The 25,527-nt window shown below is 44.0% G+C and overlaps 2 protein-coding genes across 4 annotated transcripts in view; one reads left to right on the top strand and one right to left on the bottom strand.

Annotated features, from left to right (window-relative positions):
- PRKCA (protein kinase C alpha) overlaps positions 1–1,479 on the bottom strand; it is a 133,453-nt gene extending 131,974 nt beyond the window's left edge. The window contains exon 1 of one of the 3 annotated variants that reach the window (XM_030461893.1): positions 1,064–1,479. In XM_030461893.1, the coding sequence (XP_030317753.1) occupies positions 1,064–1,236 (173 nt within the window). In that variant the 5' untranslated portion in view covers positions 1,237–1,479. The remainder of the gene's footprint in view (positions 1–1,063) is intronic. The other 2 variants (XM_030461892.1, XM_030461894.1) reach the window with 2 other exon arrangements.
- A 14,675-nt stretch (positions 1,480–16,154) lies between these two features.
- Positions 16,155–23,337, top strand: APOH (apolipoprotein H). The gene is made up of 8 exons (XM_008494533.2): positions 16,155–16,261; positions 17,255–17,431; positions 18,008–18,104; positions 19,427–19,503; positions 20,519–20,707; positions 21,277–21,456; positions 21,928–22,125; positions 22,925–23,337. The coding sequence occupies exons 1-8, from the start codon at positions 16,198–16,200 to the stop codon at positions 22,993–22,995; spliced, it is 1,053 nt and encodes a 350-aa protein (XP_008492755.1). The 5' UTR covers positions 16,155–16,197; the 3' UTR covers positions 22,996–23,337.
- The last annotated feature ends 2,190 nt before the right edge of the window (positions 23,338–25,527 follow it).

Here is a 25,527-nt window from a genome sequence, read left to right as displayed (position 1 = left end):
TTAGAGAGGCTCTGAATGTACCAAACACTGAACTACAGGAGAGGTCCCACACCCACTGCTCCTGCCTCACTTGAGGGAGGGCAGAGGGCAGAACCAGCCCGATCCACACCCCACTCGGGGACCTGCGGGGAACCCCAGGCTCGGCCTGCGACGGAGCCGCCGTCCTGCCCAGAAGAGGGCACGGTAGGGACGGAGAGGTGTATTTTTTTCCTACCAGCTTAGTAATGAGGGTGTTGGTAGGAAGTTTCCCTCCCTTCTCTCTAGCAAGAACCCTTTCTTAAAAGGAAAAAAAACAACCCACACAAGCCAAACCCCCACACACCTCCCTGTCCTAAACACGTAACGTAGCAGCGGAGTCACCGAGCGCTCCCAATCTCCCTGCCCTCCCTCTGCAGCAGAAGGAAACCAAGCAGGCACCGACCACAAAGTTAAAGGGAGAAGTTGGTGCCACAGCTGAAAACCAATCTTTCCACCATCTGAAACTGAAACCCCCTCCGGTTCTCCCGTAGCAGCTCTAGCGCCGGCCGAGCTCCCCTCTGCCCCCGGGGAAGGCGGGCACAGAGAAGGGGGCATCGAGGGGCAAGCCAAGCAGAACCCGGCTCGGGGCTGAGAAGCGAGGGGAGGACAAAAAGTGAGGAAATATAAATCGGGATGGGTTTGAGACGCAATATCCCCAATAGAAGTCCTCAGCCCCAGATGATCTCTGCAAGTTGAGGGGCTACCCCAGAGCGGGGCGGGGGCCCCCTCGGAGCACCAAAGAGACCCCCGGGAGGAGGAGGAGGACACGGCAGAGCTGGGACACCGAGGCACCACGGTTTTGTCCCATCGGGGCTCACCGGCCAGAACCTGAAGGGAGAGGCTGGGGGCAGCCGCCCACCGACACGGAGGGGAACCGGCGGATGGGCGGGGAGACCCGGGACGCTCCCCGGAGCCCGGGCAGAGCTGCGGGAGCTTTCCCTTCCCCCCGGAGAGGGGATTCCCTACAGCTGAGCGGGCCCGGGCGGAGGTGAGGGGCCGCCAGTGGGTGTGAGAAAGGGGGCAAGGCGCTGCCGGGGTGTCTCACCAGATGAAGTCGGTGCAGTGGCTGCAGAAGGTGGGCTGCTTGAAGAAGCGGGCGATGAATTTGTGCTCCTTCACCTCGTGTACGTTCTTCTGTCTCAGGGCCCCCTTGCGAGCGAAGCGCCGAGCCGCGTCCGGGCCCGCGCCGGGCTCCGAGCCCGGGAATACGTCGGCCATAGCGCCCTCCTCTCCACCCCCCTGCCGGGAGCCGGGCCGAGCCGGGAGTCACCGCGCCGGGAGTCACCGCCCCGACGTCCGCCCCGTCCGGCGGCCGCCGAGTCTCTGGCAACGGCGGCGCTGGGCGCTGCCTCCCGCTCCCGCCGCCTGACGTGGGAAGGGCGCGTAGGGAGCGGGAGGAGGATCCCGGCCCCAAGCCCGCACCGGCTGCTCCGCCCGCGGGGTGAGCGAGCCCCCGGCCGCGGGCGGGGCGGGGAGGGGCGGACCCGGCACAGGGACGTCCCCCCGAGGGGGGGAGCTCGGGGGCTCCCGGGGATGGGGGGGGGTGAGGGGTGTCAGCACCTGCCGCCTCCCGTCAGTGTTCCCCGCTCCTCGCACAGGCACTCACCGGCTCTCCCCGCACACACACACACCCCAGCTCCCCCCAGACCGCGCACGGGTTCCTTTCTCCCACACCCACCGGCTCCCCTCTCTCGCTCCCCCCAGACCACGCACCGATCCCTTTCTCCCACCCCCTCCTCTCTCTCGCACGCCCCCCGGGCTCATTTCACGCACACCGAGGGCAGCTCACACACGCTTTGTCTCCCATAGAAACTGCCACCTTCCCCCTCCCTGCTTGGGGCCCGGCACCAAACGATTCCCTCAGCAGCCCCCCGGGGCTCGGAAGAGCCTGGCAGCAGCAGGTTCGGGGTGTCCCCCTCCCCAGATCGTGCCCCGCAACCTCCCCTCTACCTTCACCGCCCCATTCTGCAACCAGCACACCTAACCCAGCCCCAGCTGCTCTCGGCTTCCTGAGACGCTTTATTCCACTGCCACCACAACAAAGGTGTAGCCCAGATGCTCTCCTTCCCAAATCTTTCCCCTTCCTGCAACCCGGTGAGCAGGCAGAGAACAGGCAAACTCTTTCTGAGAGGGTAGAGGAGAGCTGTACATCACCCACAGCCCACGGGGCACTCAACAGCTACAAAAGAGTGGCCTCATGGTTGTGCTCCACTATCTTTAATTTACAATATAAATCCCCTCAACAAAAAGTGCAGGAAAGATACAACAAGTCCTTTTCACTGGTTAATGCATCCCCCATAGACACAAAGGACTGACTCTGCTTTTATGTGTCACACACACAATGTAATAAAATAGTCTGTGAAATAATGAGAGTTCATCTTCATTTATTCACATTCCAAAATGTCCATAAGGCCCTGGACACAGACACATTATGGCATCCATCCATCCATCCATCCTCTCATCCAGCAATTTACACAGCATCTCCATACATTCAGAAAAACACCACAGGGCTGTCTGACGGTAAAACCCACAATAAGTGTGCTAAACAGCAAAGAACCACAACAAAGTCCAAAATTCCCAACAAATCCTAATCATAATTTAAAAAATAAATGTCATTCCCATGGCTACAGATTTTCATACAGGGGAAGTGGATGTTTATTTGAAGTTCCTCTACCCCAACACATCTCCATACTTGTAAGTCTGGCTGGGTGAGCACGTGCAATGTTTTATTTCACAAGAATGAAAGCTCGCTAATTAACTCCAATTAAGTCTTACTTGCTGATGATAAAAGTGCACACGAACATTTATTGTAGAGCAGATAAAACTTGTTGCATCCAATCTAACTCTTAATTTAAAAACCTAGGTTTCTGGGTGCAGCCTGGCTGAACTGGTATGTCCATGGTATTTCATCAAATACCTGGTGACATGATTAGCTTTGCTGTTTTTCCCTGAACTTATAGTATCAAATCAAATGCCCTGTAAACTGTTTTTGTATGCCTTTTCTTTGTGGACTTCTATTTGACAAGCAACTGCTTACAGTTTGATCTGAAATTCAATAAAATAGAAGGATTTTTAATTTGGTTTCTACCTATTCTACATGTTTCAAATCCCTTATTCCTCTTCAGAGGGAAGAGATTTTTCTTGCCTTATTAACTTATACCAGAGCATGAGGAGCTCTAAGAGACATTTTGTACTCTCATTAAGTGTTCTATCAAGAAATATGGAATGTATTTATTTCTAATCCTTCAGCACTGCATTACAAACACAGCCACTGAGACCGGAGAATCAGCCTGAATCAGATGCAGCTCATGTGCTGGTTGTTTCTTAAAATCTCACAAACCTGATGAATAGTTTTAGATTCCAGGTTTTTTCCTAAGAGTGACTGTGGCCAAGATTCATCCTGCCTCAGGCTCTTAGTCCCAGTACCTGCCAATCCCTTGTTAGACCCCAGGGATGAGCTGAGTGACACCAGTTGTGACTGGTGACATTAGGATCAATTTACTCAGTCTCTGTAAAACAACCTTTTCATCTCAGACCCAATAATTACTTGTACAATGTGATTATACACATCAGACAAGAGGAAAAAATCTCCATTTTGTGTGCAGAGCAACACTCAGGAAACTGGAGAAACCCTTATAACACAATGTCCCCTTATTGTACCTAACAAATAACTCATCTTTATTTTATTTTTTATTGCTTGGACACCTGTTTTTTTCTTACTCTGTGGGTGACACAGGAACTCATCCTTCCTCTGCAAAATACTGGAGGGAAGATATCTGCCACCTCTTCCTGTGCATGCACATTCCCACCAGCAGCCCATGACTTGCTCTTCTGCCTAGGATGGTGTTTGCAATTTGTTTCTGATTCAGGCCATCTGGACAAGGAGTCAGCATTATCAGGGGGTTTTTTTTCAGGCATATAGATGGCTATTAAATCAGAGTGCCAGCTCTTCCAATCTTCTGGCAAGCAGCTTCAGGATTCCTGTCTCTAGAGCATCATTCACATTTTTTTTCTGATTAAAAATAAAAATAAAAATTATTCCTCTATGAATATTTGGATAATATCCAGGAGAGTTCATGCCCATTGGATGGCTTTTGAGCTTTTCTCTGAAGAGTTTCATTATTGCTGTAACAAGCAAAACTTCTCAAGTCCTTTCTATATTTGCATCAATACCATTCTAGGTCTGTAAGTGCAGGCATCTGTGTTCATTTTGAAAGATGTTTCTTAGAGTCATTCTGCTGCCTCGAAAATGCCTTCTCTATCTCCTCCTCTGATGGATCACTGTGGCACTGCCTGCATAGTTTTGGGATCAAAAAGCAATTAAAAACTGTCTCCTCCCTAAAGGGAAAGTCCTGGATTGCTCTGTCCCTATTTCCAGGGGTTGTGCAAAGACAATGCCAAGGAGAACACCTTCATCAGCTTCTTTGGCAGTTGTGCTTCTCTGTTTTATTGTTTCCTGCTTGTAAGAAATAGTAAATGAACAGGAATCACTTCCTGATTGAGACCTATAAGGAAGTTCACAACCTAATTTCTAAGCAAATTACAACCACTTCCTTTACCAGACAGGCATCAGCACAAGTAGCTATTTCCCAAAAGCTTTTCAGGAAGGCTGATTTAATCCTTGCAAACTCACTGTCTACAAATTCTTTGCATCCCCTATTCTAATCTTCCACAGGAATTCCCACTCAGTGCTCTCAGGGGACATTTCTCCCCACAACTCTTGGAGAATAACGAAGCCCAAAGCAGTTTTCAGTTTCCACCGAGTCAAATTTCAGAATTTTTCCAAATTTCTTTTTCCCTTCAACACATCCCTTGTTTGAAATCACCTCCAGGTCTGGGAGTTTCAGCTCCTTTTGGCTCTTTGTCACCTTGTGACCAGTAACCCCCCTTCTAAGCTCCTGTCCTCTACTCTTGGGATTTTTCAGCTCCTCCTACCCATTCAGCAACTAAATTGGTTGTTGGTCCTACTCAGACACTTTGGCAACAAGATATCCTCAAGCTTCCAATAAGCAGCAACAAGTAGGAAGTGGGAACATAAATAACATAAATAAATACATTTTGGGGAGTGTTTTTTTGGTATTTAAGTGGTGAGAAGGAGGTAGAACCTCCTAGCACCCCTGGTTTCTGCATCTTGTGTGGTTCTGCTCCTGTGCATCCCCAGTCTGCACAACTCCACCTGGGCCTTTCTCTATTTACACTGATTTTCTTCTTTGTCCATTTCTCCTCAGATTGCAGGTTGGGAAATACCAGGTTGTGAAGAAGATTTTGTTATTAAATTATGCCATGTGACAGCTGGTTTAGTTACACATGATGGTACTAATGGGAAAATCTGAAGGTAAAACACAGGCAAAAAGAAGAGCAGGTACAGAAAGAAAAAAAAAAAATATGATGTTAATTAATCATTTGCTAGGGATGAAATTGCAATTAATTGATCATTCCTAGTCAGCAAAATCCTCCTTCCCTTTGTGACATGTAAAGGATGCCAATATTTCATCTTGAGCCTCCTTGATGTGGTGCAAACCCCATTTCTGATGCAGATAGCTTGTGAATTATCCTCATAGCAGCTCTCCACAGAACTGGAAATAAATAGCTGGGGATGTACAGAACATTGAATGTAAAGCACTTTTTTTAATATCAGTGTTCTCATCAGAATGCTGAGTGACAAGATGTTTTCTTTTCTCATATCTCAGGTGTATTAGAAGCCTGCAAAACCATCTCCCAGTCACAGAGCTGAATAAGAGCTTGATCCTGGTATACACTGAAATATGACAGGGGCCTTTTGGGATGTTTCATGGGGTTTGAGTCTAGATTGTATAAATAAAAATCTCTGCCTCAGCTGGAGTATTTGCTCTCACTGTTGTTCTGCAGATTCTCTCCTTCCCACCAGCAATCACTCTGGAAAATTGTGAATATCTTGTCCAAAAAGCAGTTCACATTCTTTTGAAGACATCAGAAACAATTCTCTTGTGTAGGCAAAATTTTCAGTCTTCAACTGTACACACACAAAGGAGGCTGAAAGACTCTGACTCTGATATACAAACAAAGCACTCAAATGATGTGGAAAAAAGAACAAACCCCTCTTGTACCAACTACACAACGGAGCCTTTATTACTTATTTAGAGAAACATGGCACATAGGTTTGTAAGAAACAAAGCAGGTGGTTTTTCCAAGGGACAATTGGAGTTCCATGACCAGAAAAACCAAATGCAAGAACCAGCCCTGGTGCAGAACAAAACCAGAGGGGCTCAGGGGGGGTGGGAAAGCCTGGGAAGAACAAACACAGCCCAGAGCTGGCTCAGAAAATTCCCCAACCCAAAAATGCTTATAAAAATGAGAGATTATAAGAAGAAAGTATCATATTTGGTTTTCCTGCTCTGAATTCTTCTTACTTGGCCACCTGTGGTCACTGTGAGCCCCCAACTCCTCAGCACCAGCATCACCTCTCCTGTGGCCTTCATTTGGATATTTAACTTAGGAAAAAATATTTACTGAGTCACTGTTAGCTGATAAAAATTCTCTTCAAAACCCCTACTTTTTCCAGTTTTTTTTTCTTTTTGCACCAAAAGTGTACGTTGTACATAGAGGGTTTATGTTGAGAGCCAGAAGGAGCTCTGTAGGATTGTCAGTATGGGATTCACTGACATGTAACCTGTGCCCATCAAAGCCAAGTTAGGAGCTGAATCTCTGTGCTGTCTGTTGGCATCTCCAGGGTGCTTTTCTGACACTAACCTGATAGAAAGAATTATTAGTTTATACTGCTTGATTGCTGGAAAACATCTGTTTTGGGATACCAGCACCTTTAGCATCAGGTGGCACCTGATGTAGCAGGAAAAAACTCACAGTTTCTGTCTGCTGGTTATGGGTCAGGTCATCTCCCTGACACTGAAGTCAAAGGGAATTTTCCCACTATTCTAAGGGTGACAAAAGGGTGTCATTTTATTTAAAATAATGCCCAAAATCTTCTCTTGAAGAGGATGGTAATTTTGCAAGAGTAAGCTGAGTAGAATTTTGCTGTGTGAAGCTGAGGTGTGAATAAGTATTTTATATCTCATCCTTCACATGATTACTTTTGACAGCTGAATATCATTTGTCACAGATACAAGAAATAGCATCTTACATGTTGCATTTCATAGAATCATAGAATCATAGAATTGGCTGGGTTGGAAGGGACCTCAGAGATCATCAAGTCCAACCCTTGAACCACCGTTGCGGTTGCTAGACCATGGCACTCAGTGCCACATCCAGGCTCTTTTGAAATATCTCCAGACACGGAGAATCCACTACTTCCCTGGGCAGCCCATTCCAATGCCTGATCACCCTCTCCAGAAAGAAATTCTTTCTCATCTCCAACCTAAACCTCCCCTGGCACAACTTGAGACCCTGCCCTCTTGTCTTGCTGAGAGTTGCCTGGGAAAAGAGCCCAAACCACCCCTGGCTCCAACCTCCTTTCAGGGAGTTGGAGAGAGTGATGAGGTCTCCCCTGAGCCTCCTCTTCTCCAGCCTCAACACCCCCAGCTCCCTCAGCCTCTCCTCATAGGGTCTGTGCTCGAGTCCCTTCACCAGCCCAGTTGCCTCCTTTGGACCTGCTCCAGCACCTCAATCTCCTTCCTGAGCTGAGGGGCCCAGGACACTGGACAGGACACTGGGCCCAGGACTCTGGACACAGGACTCGAGAAATAAACGTGAGAAGAAAAAAATCATGTCAGCTGGAATATAGAGGATATTCTCTTCTTTTTCTCTGTCACCATCATATCACAATATGGTGATGCAGAGGAAGAACAAGACTATTTTATGGTGATTATCACTTGTACCACATCCTTCTGTGCTCTACACAAGTGCTTACACTCATGGAAACACCAATAACTGGAATGACAAGGGTTTGGCTGGGGAAATGCAGCTTTAAAATATCTGTTTAATTTAGAAGAACTGAAAAGAGAAAACAGTGACACGCCAAACAAGCTGACATAAATTTAAAAAAAGCAAAACAAAACACTTTCAAAACCCCAAAGTGACATTTAACTGAAAAAAGAAGTGTGGAAAATCTCAGCCACAGAGACCTGACATGAGGAAGGATTCTGTTTCTCAGGATGTAACCTTCATCCAACTCCCCAATGGAATATTAATTTTCCAAAAACCAAAACCCTACCAAACCAAAAATAAACAGAAACTGTCCTTTCATGACAGGAGAGACTATTTTTGGTCTATTAATCCAGCATTGTGGATTAAAGACTGGAAAGATTAGCAAACTAATACATATCATAACAAGAGAACATCTCCTTAGGTTGTGCTAAGTCAGTCTCATGCTCCTCTTCTCTTTCCAAGGTTTGGTGACCTCAACAGCCCAAAAGTGCTGGGTTTAGGTAGGTTAAATGTTACAGATGCTCTTTCAACATTTTTTACTTTTAAAAAGAGTTTTGGTTTGGTTTTTTTTTTACAGAAAATATATTTTAAAAATCAGCTATCTCACACAAAGGAAAAAAAAAAACCAAACCCATATACAAGTGGCAGTGGGTTTGGTTCCAGCTCTGAGAGATAAGAGCTTTTAAAGCAGCTTGGTTTCAAAAGGTTTGGCACAGTCCTTAAACCAACTTGTACAGCTGACTAATATTATTCAGTTTGAGACTATTCTGCTGTCCCTGGAAAAAAAAAGACAATTCATGGCTACAGAATTAAGTAACACGAGGGAGGAAAAATGCATTTGGGTTTTCTCTTAGAATTAAAAAAAAAAAAAAAAGAAATAAAATGTGCAGCAAGCACACACACACACCTGCACTTTGGGTGAGTTTTCAGCTTGTATCATAAGCATTGTGCACTCCCTAGAATGCTCATGAGCTGCTCTTCCCAACACATCTGGACATCTTCTCTTTCCCACTAAAATTTGTCACTGCTGATGCCAAGGTTGGAATGACTGCAATTTGATTTTCTTCTCTTGCCATGCTGTTGGCAGCATCTTTGTGTCTCCATGTGCAACAAGAAAGGGGAGCTGACCCCTGATATTTATTTTTGGTGTGTTTACTTAAAAATACAAAATAATCACAAAACTCCAAGAAAAAGCTGGCTAGCTGATGGTGCAGATTACAACACTAGAATCTAATTTTTTTGGACATATACACACACGTGGAGATTGTCAAAGCAGCTGAGTGGCCTTCTGGACACCAAAAGAAGTAGTTACAGTGTCCAAAAAACCCAATACAGCAGAAATATACTTTAATAAAATGAGTATTTTTAAAAACATGGCCTTCATTTAGTTGTCTAAATAGAATTTGAGCCCTTCTGGACTTCTGATTCCACTCCCTGATACTGGCCCCTTCTAAACCTGTTTCCTCTTAGAAAGCCTTTGCCCTGGATTTATTGCTGGAGATTAGAAGCTGTCACAAAAAGAAATTAATTTATAATTCTATTCCTCCCCTCTGATGAGAGGGGATTTTCTACTCTGATTTTTTTTTTTTTCCTACTCTGATTTTCTACTTTGTGGCAGAAAATGAGTCTGTTACCAGGACCCAGAGCAATGCCATCAGCTGAGCATCTGCCCCAAGCCACATCAGAGGGAGCTTCAAGAGCAGCAGGAATTTGGAGCAAAAATTCTGGCTCAAGGTAAAATAATATTTTCTGTTGTGTCAGCCCTAAATTCCCCCACCTTTTTTTTTTTTTAATATGCAAGAGCTCTCGTAGAAATCAGCTTGTAAAAGTCAATAGCCTTCCCTCTGGAGCTGGTGTTTCATAAGCTTTTCAGTGCTGAAATGACATTTTTGGCTTTTTCAGGCTTGTCAGTCAACAGTGAAGTGAGAGGTTTCACTTTTGGAGTCCATTTGCTCAGAATAGCAGATTAAAATATAGATGGAAAAATTATACTCACCTCTTTGTGCTTATTAATAAAGATTTGGGAAAGTTTTCTACCTTGCATTTGTAATTCTATCCAAATTGATTCAAATCCTGGATGAAAACATGGAGAAAATCCCATTGAAAACTCCACCTGGTGCCAATGCCAAGAGTCTGCCTGGGTTTGGGTTCCAGCAGAAGGGAGCTCAGCCTCTGTTTTGATGACCCAAGACTCAAATCCCCCAGAAGATGGATTTACTCATCTGGAACACTCTGGACTTCTGCCCAGAAAGAATTTCAGTGCTGACATCCCAGGTTTAACAGGGATCATTGGATCTCTCTAGGTTGAAGCTGTTGATTTATTGGGTGATACCAGGGGGTGCCTCTGAGACAGCCCAAGAGCTTTGATCCTGGGTTGTTTTTAGACACATGGACTTTTAAATACAGTTTATAATGGAGGTGAAAATACCCCAAAGCTTCTTGAATATGGAAAATTTAGGAAAACCAAAGAGTTGGAGGAAATAAGCCTGGGGGTAACTGGGCATCCTGGTACCCTTTAGGGCACTGAGACAAGGGATGGAGGCTCAGGAAATTTAGGAGCTTTCTCAGTCACCCTGAGAAATCCTTTCTTGGGAAGGATGGAGTCATTCTAGGATGAAAACCAGCAAAGATTGTTCCACTGGATCCCCAAAGTGCTAAAATGTTAATGATATTTCTGATGGACTAAAAGCATAAAGTGCTTTCCTGCAGCCCTGGGCTTTCCTTGGAGAACTCCCAGCAGATCCTGACCAGGGCTGAACTCTCTCCAGCTTGTAAAGAAGATGACAACCTGAGGCAATACATACATATATTTATATATACATACATATATTTATATATACATACAGACAGATTTATATAGATATATAAATGGATATAGAAAACCCAAGCTCAGATGCTGCTCTCCTAGAAATCCGTGGCCCCTGGCTTAAAAGAAAGTGGAATAATAATGATGAAAGGAATCTTGAAAACTTGGCCACAACAACCCCAAGCAGCGCTACAGGCTGGGGACAGAGTGGCTGGAGAGCAGCCAGGCAGAAAGGGACCTGGGAGTCTGCATCGACAAGAAACTGAACAGGAGCCAGCAGTGTGCCCAGGTGGCCAAGAAGGCCAATGGCATCCTGGCCTGTATCAGAAACAGCGTCACCAGCAGGTCCAGGGAGGTGATTCTTCCCCTGTACTCAGTGCTGGTGAGGCCACACCTCGAGTACTGTGTCCAGTTCTGGGCCCCTCAGTTTAAGAAGGATGTAGAGGTCCTGGAACAGGTCCAAAGGAGGGCAACCAGGCTGGTGAAGGGACTCGAGCACAGGCCCTATGAGGAGAGGCTGAGAGAGCTGGGGCTGTTCAGCCTGAAGAAGAGGAGGCTCAGGGGAGACCTCATTGCTGTCTACAACTACCTGAAAGGAGGCTGTAGCGAGGTGGGAACTGGACTCTTTTCACAGACGACCTTCAACAAGACAAGAGGACACAGTCTTAAGTTGTGCCAGGGGAGGTTTAGGTTAGATATTAGAAAGAATTTCTTCACGGAGAGGGTGATTAGGCTATGGAATGGACTGCCCGGTGAGGTGGTAGATTCTCCGTCCCTGGAGACATTTAAAAAAAGACTGGATGTGGCACTCAGTGCCATGGTCTAGCAACTGCTCCGGTGGGTCAAGGGTTGGACTAGATGATCTCTGAGGTCCCTTCCAACCCGGCTAATTCTATGATTCTATGATTCTATGAACTTTTTGAAGCTTGATGGGGGTAGAGAAACAGTTTGGGTTGAGATTGGAGAGTATTCTCCTGTCCTTTCTGTCCTCTCCATTAGGATGCCTGAATATCTGGCTTCTTTCCTGAGGTCAGTTATCTAACTTTACACCTGCACTGAGGGAAAAGGCAAAAAAAGAAGAAAAAAAAAAAACGTGGGGAGAGGCAAAAAAAGCAGAAGGGCTGTGGTTTCATACTGTGCTTTCATGTCAACAGCTCAAAAACTGTCCCTTGCAGAGCTGCTCACAGCAGGTTCAAACTCCCAGAGAGAATAATTTGCCCCCAAGGCTCCAAAATTTAACATTCACAGGGAAGAAACTTAACATAAGATTTTATTTTTTTTTTTTTTTTTGCTGAATTTATGAGAGGAACAGACTGTTTCACAATATTTGGGTCACAGGAGAACTGTGAGAAAGAGCCTGTGGATTTTCTGTGCAGGAAATGAGAAGGCGGAGAGGAGGAAGTAGCTTTAAAATGCTCTGGGGTTTTGTACACTGTGAATTTAATGCATGTGAAAAGCAGAACACCTTCACACCTCTGAGAGAAAATGTAGCTCTGCTGTCACCATTTTTTAGTGCCAGCCCTCTGACATCTCAGATTAATGTAAAAATTGGGTATTTTAATACTAAATTCCAGTAAACAGGTGGATGCTTTAAGTGACTTAAGGTCTAGGACTAAAATAATCATTATTTCACTAACTTCAGAAAAAAACAGAAGGAACCTGAGTGGCAGCTAGAACTGCAGTTTACCCTAAAATATGCTAACTGAAAAGATATTTTTTTGAGCTATACAGACACTGCTTGCTCTTTGGATCACTGAGCCATTCACTCAGGCCAGTAACAGCTACTGTGTGGTTGCTACCAACATCTCCAAATACATGAAATATAAAGTTTCCTTGGAAAAGAATCCCCTGCAAATGAACTTTGGCTTCTGACTATTTCACTAGTAATGAATATGTGCTTTTAATTGTCCAGAGAGTTCCACACTGAGTATGAGATGCAACTGATATCGAGGAAGCAGCAATAATTTCAATTTGTGCAGAAACAAATGCAGCTTTTTTTAGCACTAAAAATGACTCAGTTTCCCTTCTTATATTTTATTTCCCATCTCTTCAATGCAATGGAGCACTCCAATTTTGGATGTGTTGAGTAGAGGTGGTAAAAATGTTTGTTCAGCACCTAAATAACCTGAGAACAAACATTAAAAGGACTGTCCAGGCACCATGAGAGGCAGTGATTTGCCTCTGACTGAACACCTCCTCCTGCAGAGGGACATGGATACATCCATCAGCCACATGCTTCCTACCCTGGAGAGGGAATGGATGTGCACAGGGAAACCCAGGGACTGATGCAAGAAAGAGAATGAAGAACGTGAAGGAACCTGGAAATTTTATCCTTGCAGAGAAAAAAATTAGATTGGTGGTTCCAGCACATCCCAGAGTGTCTCAGAAAGGGATGCTGGCATATCCAGGAGGATTGTAGCCAAGCCTGGCTTTGTGCTCTCTCTCTGTGTCCCTAACCAAATCCTCCTGGTTTGAGCAACATCTGCATTTTGAACTGGCAGGACTTGGCTGGGCGTTTTCTGCTTGAAGAACACTCAAAATGGTGCAAGTAGTGGGTAGTGAAGGTGTAAGAATAATTGTCCCACGGGACAGACTGCCTGGGAATCTGTGGCAGGATCAGAGGTGTGACATATCCTACAACATCAGGAAAATTGGAGCATCAACTGGAGAAACAGAGATTAGAGGAAGGATTTACAGTCTGGCTCATTAGCTGTTGCCTCACAGTGACCTTCAGGCTGTCTAGTTCTTGCAAACTTTCTGCTTAATATCTCTAGACGAGAGAAATTCCTGTCTGAAAGTCTTTGTCTACCTTATTATCTTGTGTTCTGACTATTACAGTGCTTTTTCCTATTGTCATGACAGCTCCAGATGACCTCTGCTGTCAATGAAGAATGCTGTTGCACAGACTGATTTTCATCATCATGTTTCTTTTAGGATCCCTCTCTTATTTTTCTTTCCTCCTTCTCTTCTTCATGACACATTTTTGCTTTCACTTTGGAGGCCTTTGCTGGCTTCTCCTCCTCTTCCCTATTATTCCTTACTGAAACCATTCTGATCAGCCAGTGATGTTTGGCTCCATCACACAATTACCATGTTTTCAACTCTTGTTTTCTGCTGTTCTGCCCCACATATTTGAAGCTGAGTAACACTGCTTCTGCAGAGCCCACTGGGTCACATCCCTCCCCTGTATCCTCCTTTTAGGTTATGCCAGCACCAAGCCAGGTAACAACTAGACTGCTGGGATACCAATATTCCACATTTCCTGCTACCCAATAGCATCTCAGGGTGTTCTTCCATCACTTTCTTTCCTTGCAGCTACCTTTTTTTTTTTTTCCTTAGAATACAACACTATTTATAATACATCCCATCAGCCTGTCTTGCATTTACATGGTCATGATTCCTCCATGATTTGGTTTAGAGGAGCTATTATCATAAATAGCACATGGGCTAAAGGAGTGGGGTTGGTTTTGATGGAAAAGCAGGTGATATATACAATTATTTACTGTCACCCAAGTCAGAAAGAGCTAGGTTAGATGAATCCATACAGTGGTAATCATGCCTTCTCCAGCTACTGGAAAATCACCAGTTATTTGTAATTCTAATATTTATTACTGGAGAAAAACAAGGTTTCAAAAAGAATCAGACTATTGGCAGTGATGCTGTTGTGTCCAGTTGAAATATTCATCCCTCTTCCCCTTTCACACACAATTATCCCCTCTGAATTTCAATTCTAAAAGCTGTAAAGTTATCCCACACTAAACCTGCAGAAAAACCAACCTGCCCCTAACAGAACTAAAGGTTTTTTCCCTTTTTAAAGGGGCATAGGAAACTTTTCAGATCAAGAGGGCACATGGGAGACATGGTACCTTCTGCCATCTGCTGAGCAGAGCCAGAAATGCTGAAAGGATTCAGTTGTGCCCATCTCTTTCTGGGCTATTTTAAACACAGAGAAGAATGTAATCAAAATAGCAGGCAGACCTAAGGAAGGACTTAAAACAGAGGCAAGAAAGCTGATGACAGCATTACAGTGTGTTGGGAAAGGAAAAGAAACTTGGGATGATTTGTAGAGAAAAAGAAGGAGGCCCAGGCTGCAAGGAATGGAAAAATAATCAGATGCAAATACAAAAAACCTAAGTTTTTCTCTGTTGATTTAGCAGTGGTTCTTTGCCCTTTGGCACTGTGTATTTGGTAAATATTGTGAGCAGAACACTCACTTGCTTTCTGGGAAGCATAGCCTGTTCCTAACTGTTTAACGTTGTGGCTAAAATTTATGTTTTAAATGCAAACAGAGAGGCTTTCTAAAACAAAAAAAAAAATAAACTATTTAAGATCCCAACAGTAAGAGTTTGACATAACCCAGTCAGAAGGGAGTGAGAGCTTCAAATGTCCCTCACTCCCCCTCACAGGCTGTGAGTCAGCAGGGAAGGAGGATACTTAGATTAGAAATACCAAACTGTGGAACAATGATTACACAAATGTTATTTTGGTTGCACTTCAGATGCTCCTGCAGTTAAAAATCTGCTAAATTAGGAGAACTGCAGTGATGAGAACCTCAGCTGCTATCTGTGGAATTTTCACTGGGTGACCCCAAATCACAGCACCAAACCAAGGTTTTATGCCACCCCAAAATATGTCACTTTGACCCTGTTGTCACAAAGGCAAACAGTCCAGAATCTTTATTTCACTTTTCCTGAGAAAGAGCATTGCAGGCCCTGTCTTTGCTGCTTTTACTTGTCTGTTAATAAAAACATGGTTACAGACAACATCAATCTGATCAAACAGCCCCCTGCAGCCTGAATTTCAGGCCAGGTCACTGGTTGAGGTAAAGTTGGTCAGTGATTTAGGTGAAGTTGGTCACTGGTTGAGGTGAAGCTGGTCACTGGTTGAGGTGAAGCTGGTCACTGGTTGAGGTAAAGTTGGTCACTGGTTGAGGTGAAGCTGGTCACTGGTTGAGGTGAAGCTGGTCACTGGTTGAGGTGAAGCTGGTCACTGGTTGAGGTAAAGCTGGTCACTGGTTGAGGTAAAGCTGGTCACTGGTTGAGGTGAAGTTGGTCCCATCACTGGAGGCAGATGGCAATCCCACTGCCCCTCCAACACTGATCATTTCACCTTAAAAATGATTTGTTGTGAGTCTCAGGACTCTTTAGTAGCTAGAAATATAAAAACTGAAGTGGGAAACAGAAGCTTCTTTGTGACAGTTGTATTCGATTCCAAACACCCTCATCCTCTAAAGAGGCTGAAAATCCTGGTTTTTCACAACTGTGGGTTCCACCAGGAGCTGCTCTGCAGAAGCAGCAGAGACAGGGATTTGAATCCCTGCATTCTGCCCAAACACAACATGTGATGATTGTCTCAGCCTTTATTAGCAGCAACACAAGGAACCTTTTATCTTCTGTTTACTAGGATGGGAATAAACACAAAGAGTTAATGTGTAACCATCCTTTTGGGGATGCCTTTATTTCTGAGAGAAGGAACACTGGACCCAGGGTCATTTGGGCTCACAGACTGCAGCAATGTTCTCCCTAGCACTGGTTGGGTGCCTGGTTGCTCTGAGCCCCTGTTTTCTTGCAGCAAAAGGTAAGCACCTTCCACTTTCTTGATGGGTGAATAAGGGAAACTGGAGAGAGCAACAGGATTTTGAAGCCTTCAAACAATTTTGATCGACTGTTTCAAAGGGGAAATTTCTCTAAAAGCTCTTGACAGCCTTTTTCCTTTCCATTCCTTCCTCTGCCAGGACTTGACCTGGTTCCATCCCTCTGCCCATCTCCTTGCTCACCTGCCTGTCCCCTGAGCTGCCTGGCACTGCTCCTCTCTCATTTTCCTCCTTCTTTCCCCTCCATCAAGGGCTCTGGGCACTGTTCCATCTGCTCTCTCCCTCTCTTTGCTGTGCATTTCTACAACCCAAGCTTTGTGTCTTTCTGCTGTGTCCCCACAGCCTCAGTAGGAGCCTCTCTCCTGGTCCTTTGCAGGAGCAGATTCTGCACCCCCTGTTCCTCCCTCCCTGCTCCCCTCCTCTTCTCACCCTCTAGCTGAGGAGTTGTTGAAGCTGTCAACACCTTCAAGCTGTTGTGGAGTCAGAACAGTCTGATGGAGCAGAGTGTTTGCCCCACTGAAAAATGGGGGAGAAGGAGGGAAATCAGATAAAAATAAATTGAAATTATAAAAAGGAAAAAAGTCAGGCTGACCTCATCAAAATAATTTGGATTAAAAATGAAGTGCACTAGTTCACTTCTAAGTCTCTCCCAATCTCTTTCATCCAAGATAATTTCCAATGGACTCATTTTACAGAATGCCCTCATAAATCCACTTCCAAGAGAAAGTAAATGTTCATTAAAAAACAAGCAACAGGAGGACCACAGACAGAGCTGCCAAGTTCAAAAGGCAGAACTTTTATTTTTTGCTAATACTTGTAGCAACCTTTGTCTGTCTCAGTAAATTCCATACCTGCAGATCTCAGGGCAGGAACTTGGTGTAGCCAACCATAACACAGAAACCTGTGCTTCCCGTTGAGAACTAAACCCATCTCCAATTTTCTACCCAACTCCTTCTCAATTCTCTCCTTTCCTCCAGTCTGCCCCAAGCCCCCAGAAGTGATGTTTGCCACCATCGATGTAGAAAAAAGTGTGTATGACGTGGGAGAGACCATAGAATACACCTGCAGGCCTGGCTTTGTCCCCAACAATGGCCAAACCAGGTACACCTGTCTCCCAACAGGCAGATGGCCTCTCAACACCCTGCTCTGCCTCCGTGAGTAAACCCCAGGGAATCCTGAGCCTCAGTTTTGTGCCCTCTTTGCTGCCATGCCAAGTGGGAAAGGATGCTTGGAGTCTACATGCTCAATGTGATGCTTTTTAGCTGATAGATTTCTGCTCTCTGCTGGGTCTTCCCTGGCTTGAGGATAACTGGGTGTGGGGGAGAAGAGGGGCAAATAACAGGGGAGGGATCTTCCATGCATGTCCCAACCTTCTCCTTAAGCTCTGGGATGGATCAGGTCAAAGGGAACCTTAAGCTGACAGCCCAGCAGTGCTTATATTCTACTCATCCTGGTTATCATACTTATCTACTTATATTCTAGTATTCATGGTGATCATTTCATTGCACAGAAGCAGCTTTCCTCATGCAATCAAGTGATAAAAATGATTTCATCACTAGAACTCTGAAACCACTCTACCTTGGTATAAATGTACAATAATTTGGCTTACAAAATGTAGCACACGAGTGGAGAAAAGCAAAAAACCCCAGGACCCCTCAGTGATTTGTTGCCATTATACTAGTTTCCTGCCTCACAAAATAATACCCTTTTCTTAAATCTTCAATCAACAGCAAAGAGATGTCCCAGACCTCCACCCTTGGAGCATGGAAAAATTGATGCTATAGACCACCACTATCAGAGTTCTTTAAGTTTTTCATGTGAACCAGGGTAAGTGTCCCCTTCCTCCTGCTGTTAAACAGCCAAATTAAATCCAAATTGGACATTCTATCAGCTGCAGCAGCATTGCAAACCAGGGAACTTCAACTGCAGCACATAAAAGCTCACCTGCATTTCAGAAACTAAAAAAAAAACCCCAAACACCTCCTCTGTTCAGTCTATAACACCCTTGCACTGTGTTACCCCAAAGCAATATCTTACAGATAAAGAAACCATCAAAACAGCAGAGATTTTATGCAAAGATTTATTTTGGACTACTTTCCCCTGCTTTGAAATCCTCTTACTAAATCCTGAGATGAAATCCTACAGCAGGGAGAAGATTATCTCCCTCCAAGTTGTCATGCCATGAGGCTTTGGAGACTGAAAACTTGGTTTCTGTGCTTTTCCCCATTCAGCAAATAAAAATAAAGTGTTAATCCTAGCTTGGTCTCTGAAGCAAACATGCTCTTACTCAAGGATACTTGGTAGTTTTAGAAATGAGGATACATTTAAAAAAATAATAGTTATTCTACATGCAGGATAATATTTGATGGTAATCCACAATTAATTTTACTTGAGTAATTAGCTAAGAAACAGTGCTTACCTGGGGAGGTCACAGATTAGACATAGCCTAAAATTGACTAAAAAAACCCCACCAACTGCCTCAGTTACCTCCTTCTACAAAACTAGAGGAAGGTAAAGAATAAGTAACACAGCTGTGACACCAGATGTATCAAAGCAACTTGATTTAATTTTGCTAATTATGATTAACTGGTTTTCAGCTGTGTGAAACTGCAATGACAGACTCAGGATGAACATTTCTTTAAGACTCAGAGTAAGTGCTCCTAATAAAAGTACAGGGGAAAAGAGAGAAGCATTTAGAGTGCACATAAATAAATAAAATAATGCATCTCAGTGACTTTAGTTCTTAAGAGTACTGAGTCCTTTGCAATAGTTTGATCCTAATTGCCATAATTAGCTAGGAACTCCTCCTAAGAAACCCCACCATAACCACAGATCAATGCTCACTACTCACATCTATCCCCAGCATTAATCAGTTGTAGAAATTAATGTGTAAGGGAGAATACATGGTTGAAAGGCCAAAACATCTTTCTGCATCAAGCCTTTTGTCTGGAACTTGCACTACTCAAATACCAACAGGTTTTCATATTTGTATTTAAACTCTGAGGTCAGTAAGCATTAGAAGCAGAGAATGATTTCAGATCTGGCTTCTGAAGTCTGTTGATGAGAAATGGTAATTTTGCTTGCAAAGATCAACTCGTTGGATTCCTTGTTTGCTCCACTTTCTGATAAGCAGGTGTTTTTGTTTCCAGTTACAACCTGGTTGGGACAAAAATGAGCCAATGCATGGCAGATGGGAAGTGGAGTGGAATTTTTCCCCAGTGTCAACGTAAGTGGTTAAATACTAAAGAACTATTCTGACCTTATTCTTATGTCAGAAATATTCCTTTGCATTGCTCAGAATTACATAGGCTCTTAGAGACCTCCTCTAGTGCTCTGAAAAAAAAAAAAAAAAGACCAGGAAAAGTCAAGAAGCACCCTGTGTGTTTGGTTTTAGATGTGTGGAATCTAGTTTTAGACAAACACATTTAAAGTTCTGTACAAAAAGCCAGGATCAGGGATGTTATTTAGAGCTGAAGGTAAGATGCTTATCCACTCAAACTCATCCTCCCTGTGTATAAAATGAGGATATAAAATGAGGTCCTGGAACAGGTTCAAAGGAGGGCAACCAGGCTGGTGAAGGGACTCGAGCACAGGCCCTATGAGGAGAGGCTGAGAGAGCTGGGGCTGTTCAGCCTGAAGAAGAGGAGGCTCAGGGGAGACCTCATTGCTGTCTACAACTACCTGAAAGGAGGCTGTAGCGAGGTGGGAACTGGACTCTTTTCACAGACGACCTTCAACAAGACAAGAGGACACAGTCTTAAGTTGTGCCAGGGGAGGTTTAGGTTAGATATTAGAAAGAATTTCTTCACGGAGAGGGTGATCAGGCTATGGAATGGACTGCCCGGTGAGGTGGTAGATTCTCCGTCCCTGGAGACATTTAAAAAAAGACTGGATGTGGCACTCAGTGCCATGGTCTAGCAACTGCTCCGGTGGGTCAAGGGTTGGACTTGATGATCTCTGAGGTCCCTTCCAACCCGGCTAATTCTATGATTCTATGATTCTATGATTCTATGATATTGTAATGCATTTGCAACTATTAAAAGTGTTTTTGCTACAACCTGTCCTGCATAAAAAAATTTACTGAAAGAGGACTTGAAAAAGAGACTCTTGAGCCTTTTAATCTGAACTTTTTCCCTGTTAGCCATGCTTGTGCAAAGGTGCTGGGGGTTAATTCAGTGAGCAGCACTGAGGCCAGGAGGAATCAGCTTTTTGAGCTTTCATTTCTGTGAATATTTCACCAGCGGTGACTTGTGCCCCCCCTGCACTTCCTGAGTTTGGGACCCTCTCTTACCGCCGTTCACAGCCTGGAAATGTTTCCAAATTCCTGGACACAATAACTTTTGAATGTGTCCCTCCTCTGGCACTGATTGGGAACGAGACAGCCACCTGCATGGCTGATGGGAACTGGAGCAGCATTCCTGAGTGCAAAGGTATGGGACTTCTATCACCACCTAAAAATATTCCCTTAAATTGTATGTATAACCCTATAGGGACAACTGGGATATTTTCTTTTCAGTTGTTATAGCAAGCATACAGTAGAATTATTCTGAAAATCAGGCTGCTGACTGCAAGGTGATTGCTAACAAGATTGCACACCCCATGGGACTGACAAAATATTTGCTGCAGGTATAAAGGTTGGATAAACAAAACCTGCTAAATGTACTGGGGATTCAGCCCAGCCTCCAGGATGCAGAGAACATTTTATTCTGTTAAGTGCCAGGATTAAGCTGAGAAACTGACAACTTTACTCTCACTTCACTGGTTTCAGTGAAACTGTGCCACATTTAGGTATTTTTTGGATCTAGCCACAGATTGCAACAGATGTGTATTTAAAACAAGCAATGTTTATTATTTAAATAATCTTTCACCTGGCTACGTTTTCCTGTGCAAAAGGATAAAATGAACCACCCTGAGATTCCTGGGTGCTTTTTTCAAGTACATAATAAGCCATCCAGACCCACAACGTTGATAAAGCTTGGTTTTTATTTTTGTACTGCAGTTGTCACGTGCTCCACTCCACTTGGAATTGAAAATGGATTTATAGACCTTGTTGCTCGTAGAACCTATCACTACAATGAAAGTGTCAGCTTCAGCTGCAACCCCAGCTATGTGCTGGATGGACCCAAGCATTCCCGGTGTGAAAAGACAGGAAACTGGTCCACGAAGCCAACCTGTAAAGGTACAGACACACACTAGCTGTTAGAATCCTTGTTATCAAATTTATTTCTCTTTCAAGACCACTGCTCTGTTTGCTAGTGAGCTACTACACCTTTCCTCCCAAGAAAACCAAAGTAGTAAAATCAGGACACTGATAACCTAAACCCAGTGCCCACACTGAATGTTGTGTGACCTGATGTATCTGAATTGACTTAAATAATCACCCAGGCAATTGTAGTTGGTCTGAGTATTTCCTCTACTCTTCCAATTAATGTAATTTGAATTTTTACTGGTGCTGGATTTCCACTGAAAACTTTTGACCCTGTTCCTGGGGGTCTGAATTCCTTCAGCATTGTAAGTACAATCCAAGACACATTATTTTTCATTCTCAAATATCTCCTGTACAGATTTCTGATGGGATCTCATCTACCCACTTTTCAGAACAGAACTATAATTATCCTGATGTCTTGCTTATAACTTCATTGTTTCCCAGGCCCGTGTAAAATCCCTGTTAAGAAAGCTGTAGTGTTATACAACGGGGAGAAGAAAAGGGTACAAAACGACCTGAAGGATGGCATTCAGCATGGTGAAACTGTGTCCTTCTTCTGCAAGAATAAAGAGAAATCCTGTGCCTACACTGTAGATGTTCCCTGTGTGGATGGCAACCTCACTCTCCCTGCCTGTTTCAAAGGTAGGAACCAGGCTCATGACAAAACAGCTTCTGGGGGGGCAAAAACAAGTACTGGAGGGCAATGCCATAATTCATCTTCAAGCCCCATTTGTCTGGTTAATTCATGTGTCTTGTACTAAAGTTATTGGGTATTTTAGGAAGAAATGGGCTAAAAGGAGAGAATGCACAGCAAGGCTTCTTTTGGTTCTATTAAAACCCTCCATAAATTCCTGTTTTGCTTTTTTAGGGTGGTCTAACCCCACTAAAAGGCCATAGGAGAAATATTCTGGGATTTCATGAGTCCCTGGGTCAATGTCTAGCCTAGGAGTAAAGAGCCTGAACACTGCTGCAGCCTTGAGAACCTGATGTATTCACATTTATTCTGGTGAATTATTTCTCCCTGGTGCTGCTGGGCAACACACTGGTTGTGAGTTCACACCAAGGGTCTTACAAAAGCTGTAGTGAGGGATTGATGCTGGAAGAACTGCTACACATACACACAGGTTTTGAGAAAAATAAACAGACCAAATACTGGAGCTTCTTACTCAGGGAAAATGCTTTGCATTTGTTTTATCAATATTTCTTGAATAGTTTTATTTTCATTTGCAAGTGAAGGACAAAACAGCCTCTGCATGGGGAAAAGATTTCTCCTCACCTTTGGCTTGGCTTCTGATGGATGCTTCCAGGAAAATAGAAATAGTGGATTTCTATGGGGCAAAGATGCTCTGCTCACCAAGCAGGGTCCATGAAGTCTGCTGCTTCCAGCAATCACACATTTCAAGGATTTAACCTCAAGATATTCACTCCTTGTTTCCAACAGAACGGGGCTTTTTCTCAACTCTGGTGAAAAAGGATCCATCAGACATGAAACCCTGTGAAGAGGAACAGTGAAGCAGAGAAGCAACACAGCCCTAAGCTTCTGCCTTCCTCAGACAAAACATCACCAACCAGAGAAGGCAACTTAGGTCCTGTGAGTGTAAATTTCCAGGTGAACTCCAGATTTTCTGTGAACACAGAACACAGTCTCCCCTGTCATCCTCACCACCATCTCTGCAAGCCCCTTTCACAAGCTCTGACACAAGATCTCAGCCATTAACTTTCATTCTCTTTTCTCTGCCTCCTTCAAAGTCCTATTCAAAATCCTATTCAAAATCCTATTTCTCTCTCTGCATTTCCACCATTCATGCAATTTTGACTTTCTCGATAGCAGCAATAAAGTAATTTTTCAGTCAATAGTGTGTTATTTAGCATTACTTCATCAGCAGGCAAATCCTCTAGGTCTTCAGTGATTAATGCAGAAAGGCCTTCATCATTAGTAATTAGCTGGGTTCTGATTCCATTACTGCTCCCCTGGGATAGGGAGCAGACCTTTAATTACAGAAAGACAGGAGATATTCAGCCTGGGATTTTCCAGAATTTAGTAAGCAGAAGACTGAGATTTCCAAAAGAGAAAGCCAACCATAGTTTAAATGACAACAGCATCAGATATAGGGCTGTTACACTTTAAAAAAATTACTAAAGTTAATAAGACTTTAGTTTTTTTTTTTGAGATTCTAACTTCACCTGAAACTCTTTTAAAACAACTGTTAATTTTTACCACTGTTTCAATATTACGCAATGCAACTGATTCCTTTTTAAAAGGAAAGGAGAACCATTGAGTAATAGTAATGATTTCTGGTCATTAAATAGCTCTGAAGCAAACTGTACTTTTAATTTTATTTATTATACAGGCAGTTCACTGGTATGATCTAGTCTGGCAAGTTTTCCACTTATGACTCTATTTCCATTAAGAAATAAATAGTTATAATCTCAATATACTAGAAAATGATAAATATTTGTTGTGTAGGAGAGATTGAGGCTGCTGTTATCAAGTATTTAATACTTTGGACTCATCAGCAATTTAATTCTTTAATGCAGAGATAGATAAATTCCCATTAGCACCTGAACAGGGTATTTTTTGGTACCAAGTACACTGTATTTGGGCTCCTAGTATGGTTAAGTGGGACCCTTGAATGATGTTGGACTTACAGGCCAAGATATTCATAACTCCTTGTAAACTACACATGGATCAGGTGGCAGGAACCTAGCTGGAAAGTGTGTCTAAATGTTGTGTGGCTACATCTCTGGGATCTGGATGTTCAGAACAGCAGCTGAAATACCAAACACAGTTTAATATTAACTTGTGTTTCATAGCAAAACACTGTGAAGTTGGCCTAAGTAAACTTAGCACTCCCTGCCACTGAAATGTTACTTTTCCCTGAAATGCTTTGTGTTTTGCACAAAAACAGCTGTCCCAGGAACATTTAGAGTTTTCTTAGCAGATGTTCCCATTTCTAGCTACTGAAAAGAATGTATTGCAACTAGAGGTGTTCCAAAGGTTGGTATGAGTGAGGGAAACCTGCCTTTTCAAAAAAAGCTTTTAGAAAAGCTTTGAACCAGCAGTGTGCCCAGGTGGCCAAGAAGGCCAATGGCATCCTGGGCTGGATCAGGAACAGCGTGGCCAGCAGGTCCAGGGAAGGGATTCTGCCCCTGTGCTCAGCTCTGGGGAGGCCACAGCTTGAGTCCTGTGTCCAGTTCTGGGCCCCTCAGCTCAGGAAGGAGATTGAGGTGCTGGAGCAGGTCCAAAGGAGGCAACTGGGCTGGTGAAGGGACTGGAGCACAGATCCTATGAGGAGAGGCTGAGGGAGCTGGGGGTGTTGAGGCTGGAGAAGAGGAGGCTCAGGGGAGACCTCATCACTCTCTCCAACTCCCTGAAAGGAGGTTGGAGCCAGGGGGGGTTGGGCTCTTTTCCCAGGCAACTCTCAGCAAGACAAGAGGGCAGGGTCTCAAGTTGTGCCAGGGGAGGTTTAGGTTGGAGATTAGAAAGAATTTCTTTACGGAGAGGGTGATCAGGCATTGGAATGGGCTGCCCAGGGAAGTAGTGGATTCTCCGTGTCTGGAGATATTTCCAAAGAGCCTGGATGTGGCACTGAGTGCCATGGTCTAGCAACCGCAAGGGTGGATCAAGGGTTGGACTTGATGATCTTCGAGGTCCCTTCCAACCCAGCCAATTCTATGATTCTATGAAAAGCTGTGCTCATGTTTCTGATGGCAACCTGCTGAGACAGTTCCAGAGATGAGAGAACATGGTAAAATGACATTTAAAAAAAATAATTTACTTCAATGAAGTTATTTTTCTAACCTGCCTGCAAACAGTCACGTTGCTGAGTCCATTCAGCTTTCCATATTCTACCAGGTAAAAAAAAATAAATTATTTTCTGTCTCCTGTGATTTGCACTGACATGGACAAAGTGATTCCATGATTACCAAATTCCCAGGACAAATCTGGGTATCTGAAGTGATGACTCAAGAGGTGAAAAGCTTGGGAAGTTCAGCTCTTTCAGCAAGCCAGCCACCCAGGAGCCTTGTGGTGTTTCAAGTATC

This window comes from Calypte anna, chromosome 18 (assembly GCF_003957555.1).
Source record: "Calypte anna isolate BGI_N300 chromosome 18, bCalAnn1_v1.p, whole genome shotgun sequence".
Taxonomy (NCBI): domain Eukaryota; kingdom Metazoa; phylum Chordata; class Aves; order Apodiformes; family Trochilidae; genus Calypte; species Calypte anna.
This window is presented reverse-complemented; position numbering and strand designations above follow the sequence as displayed.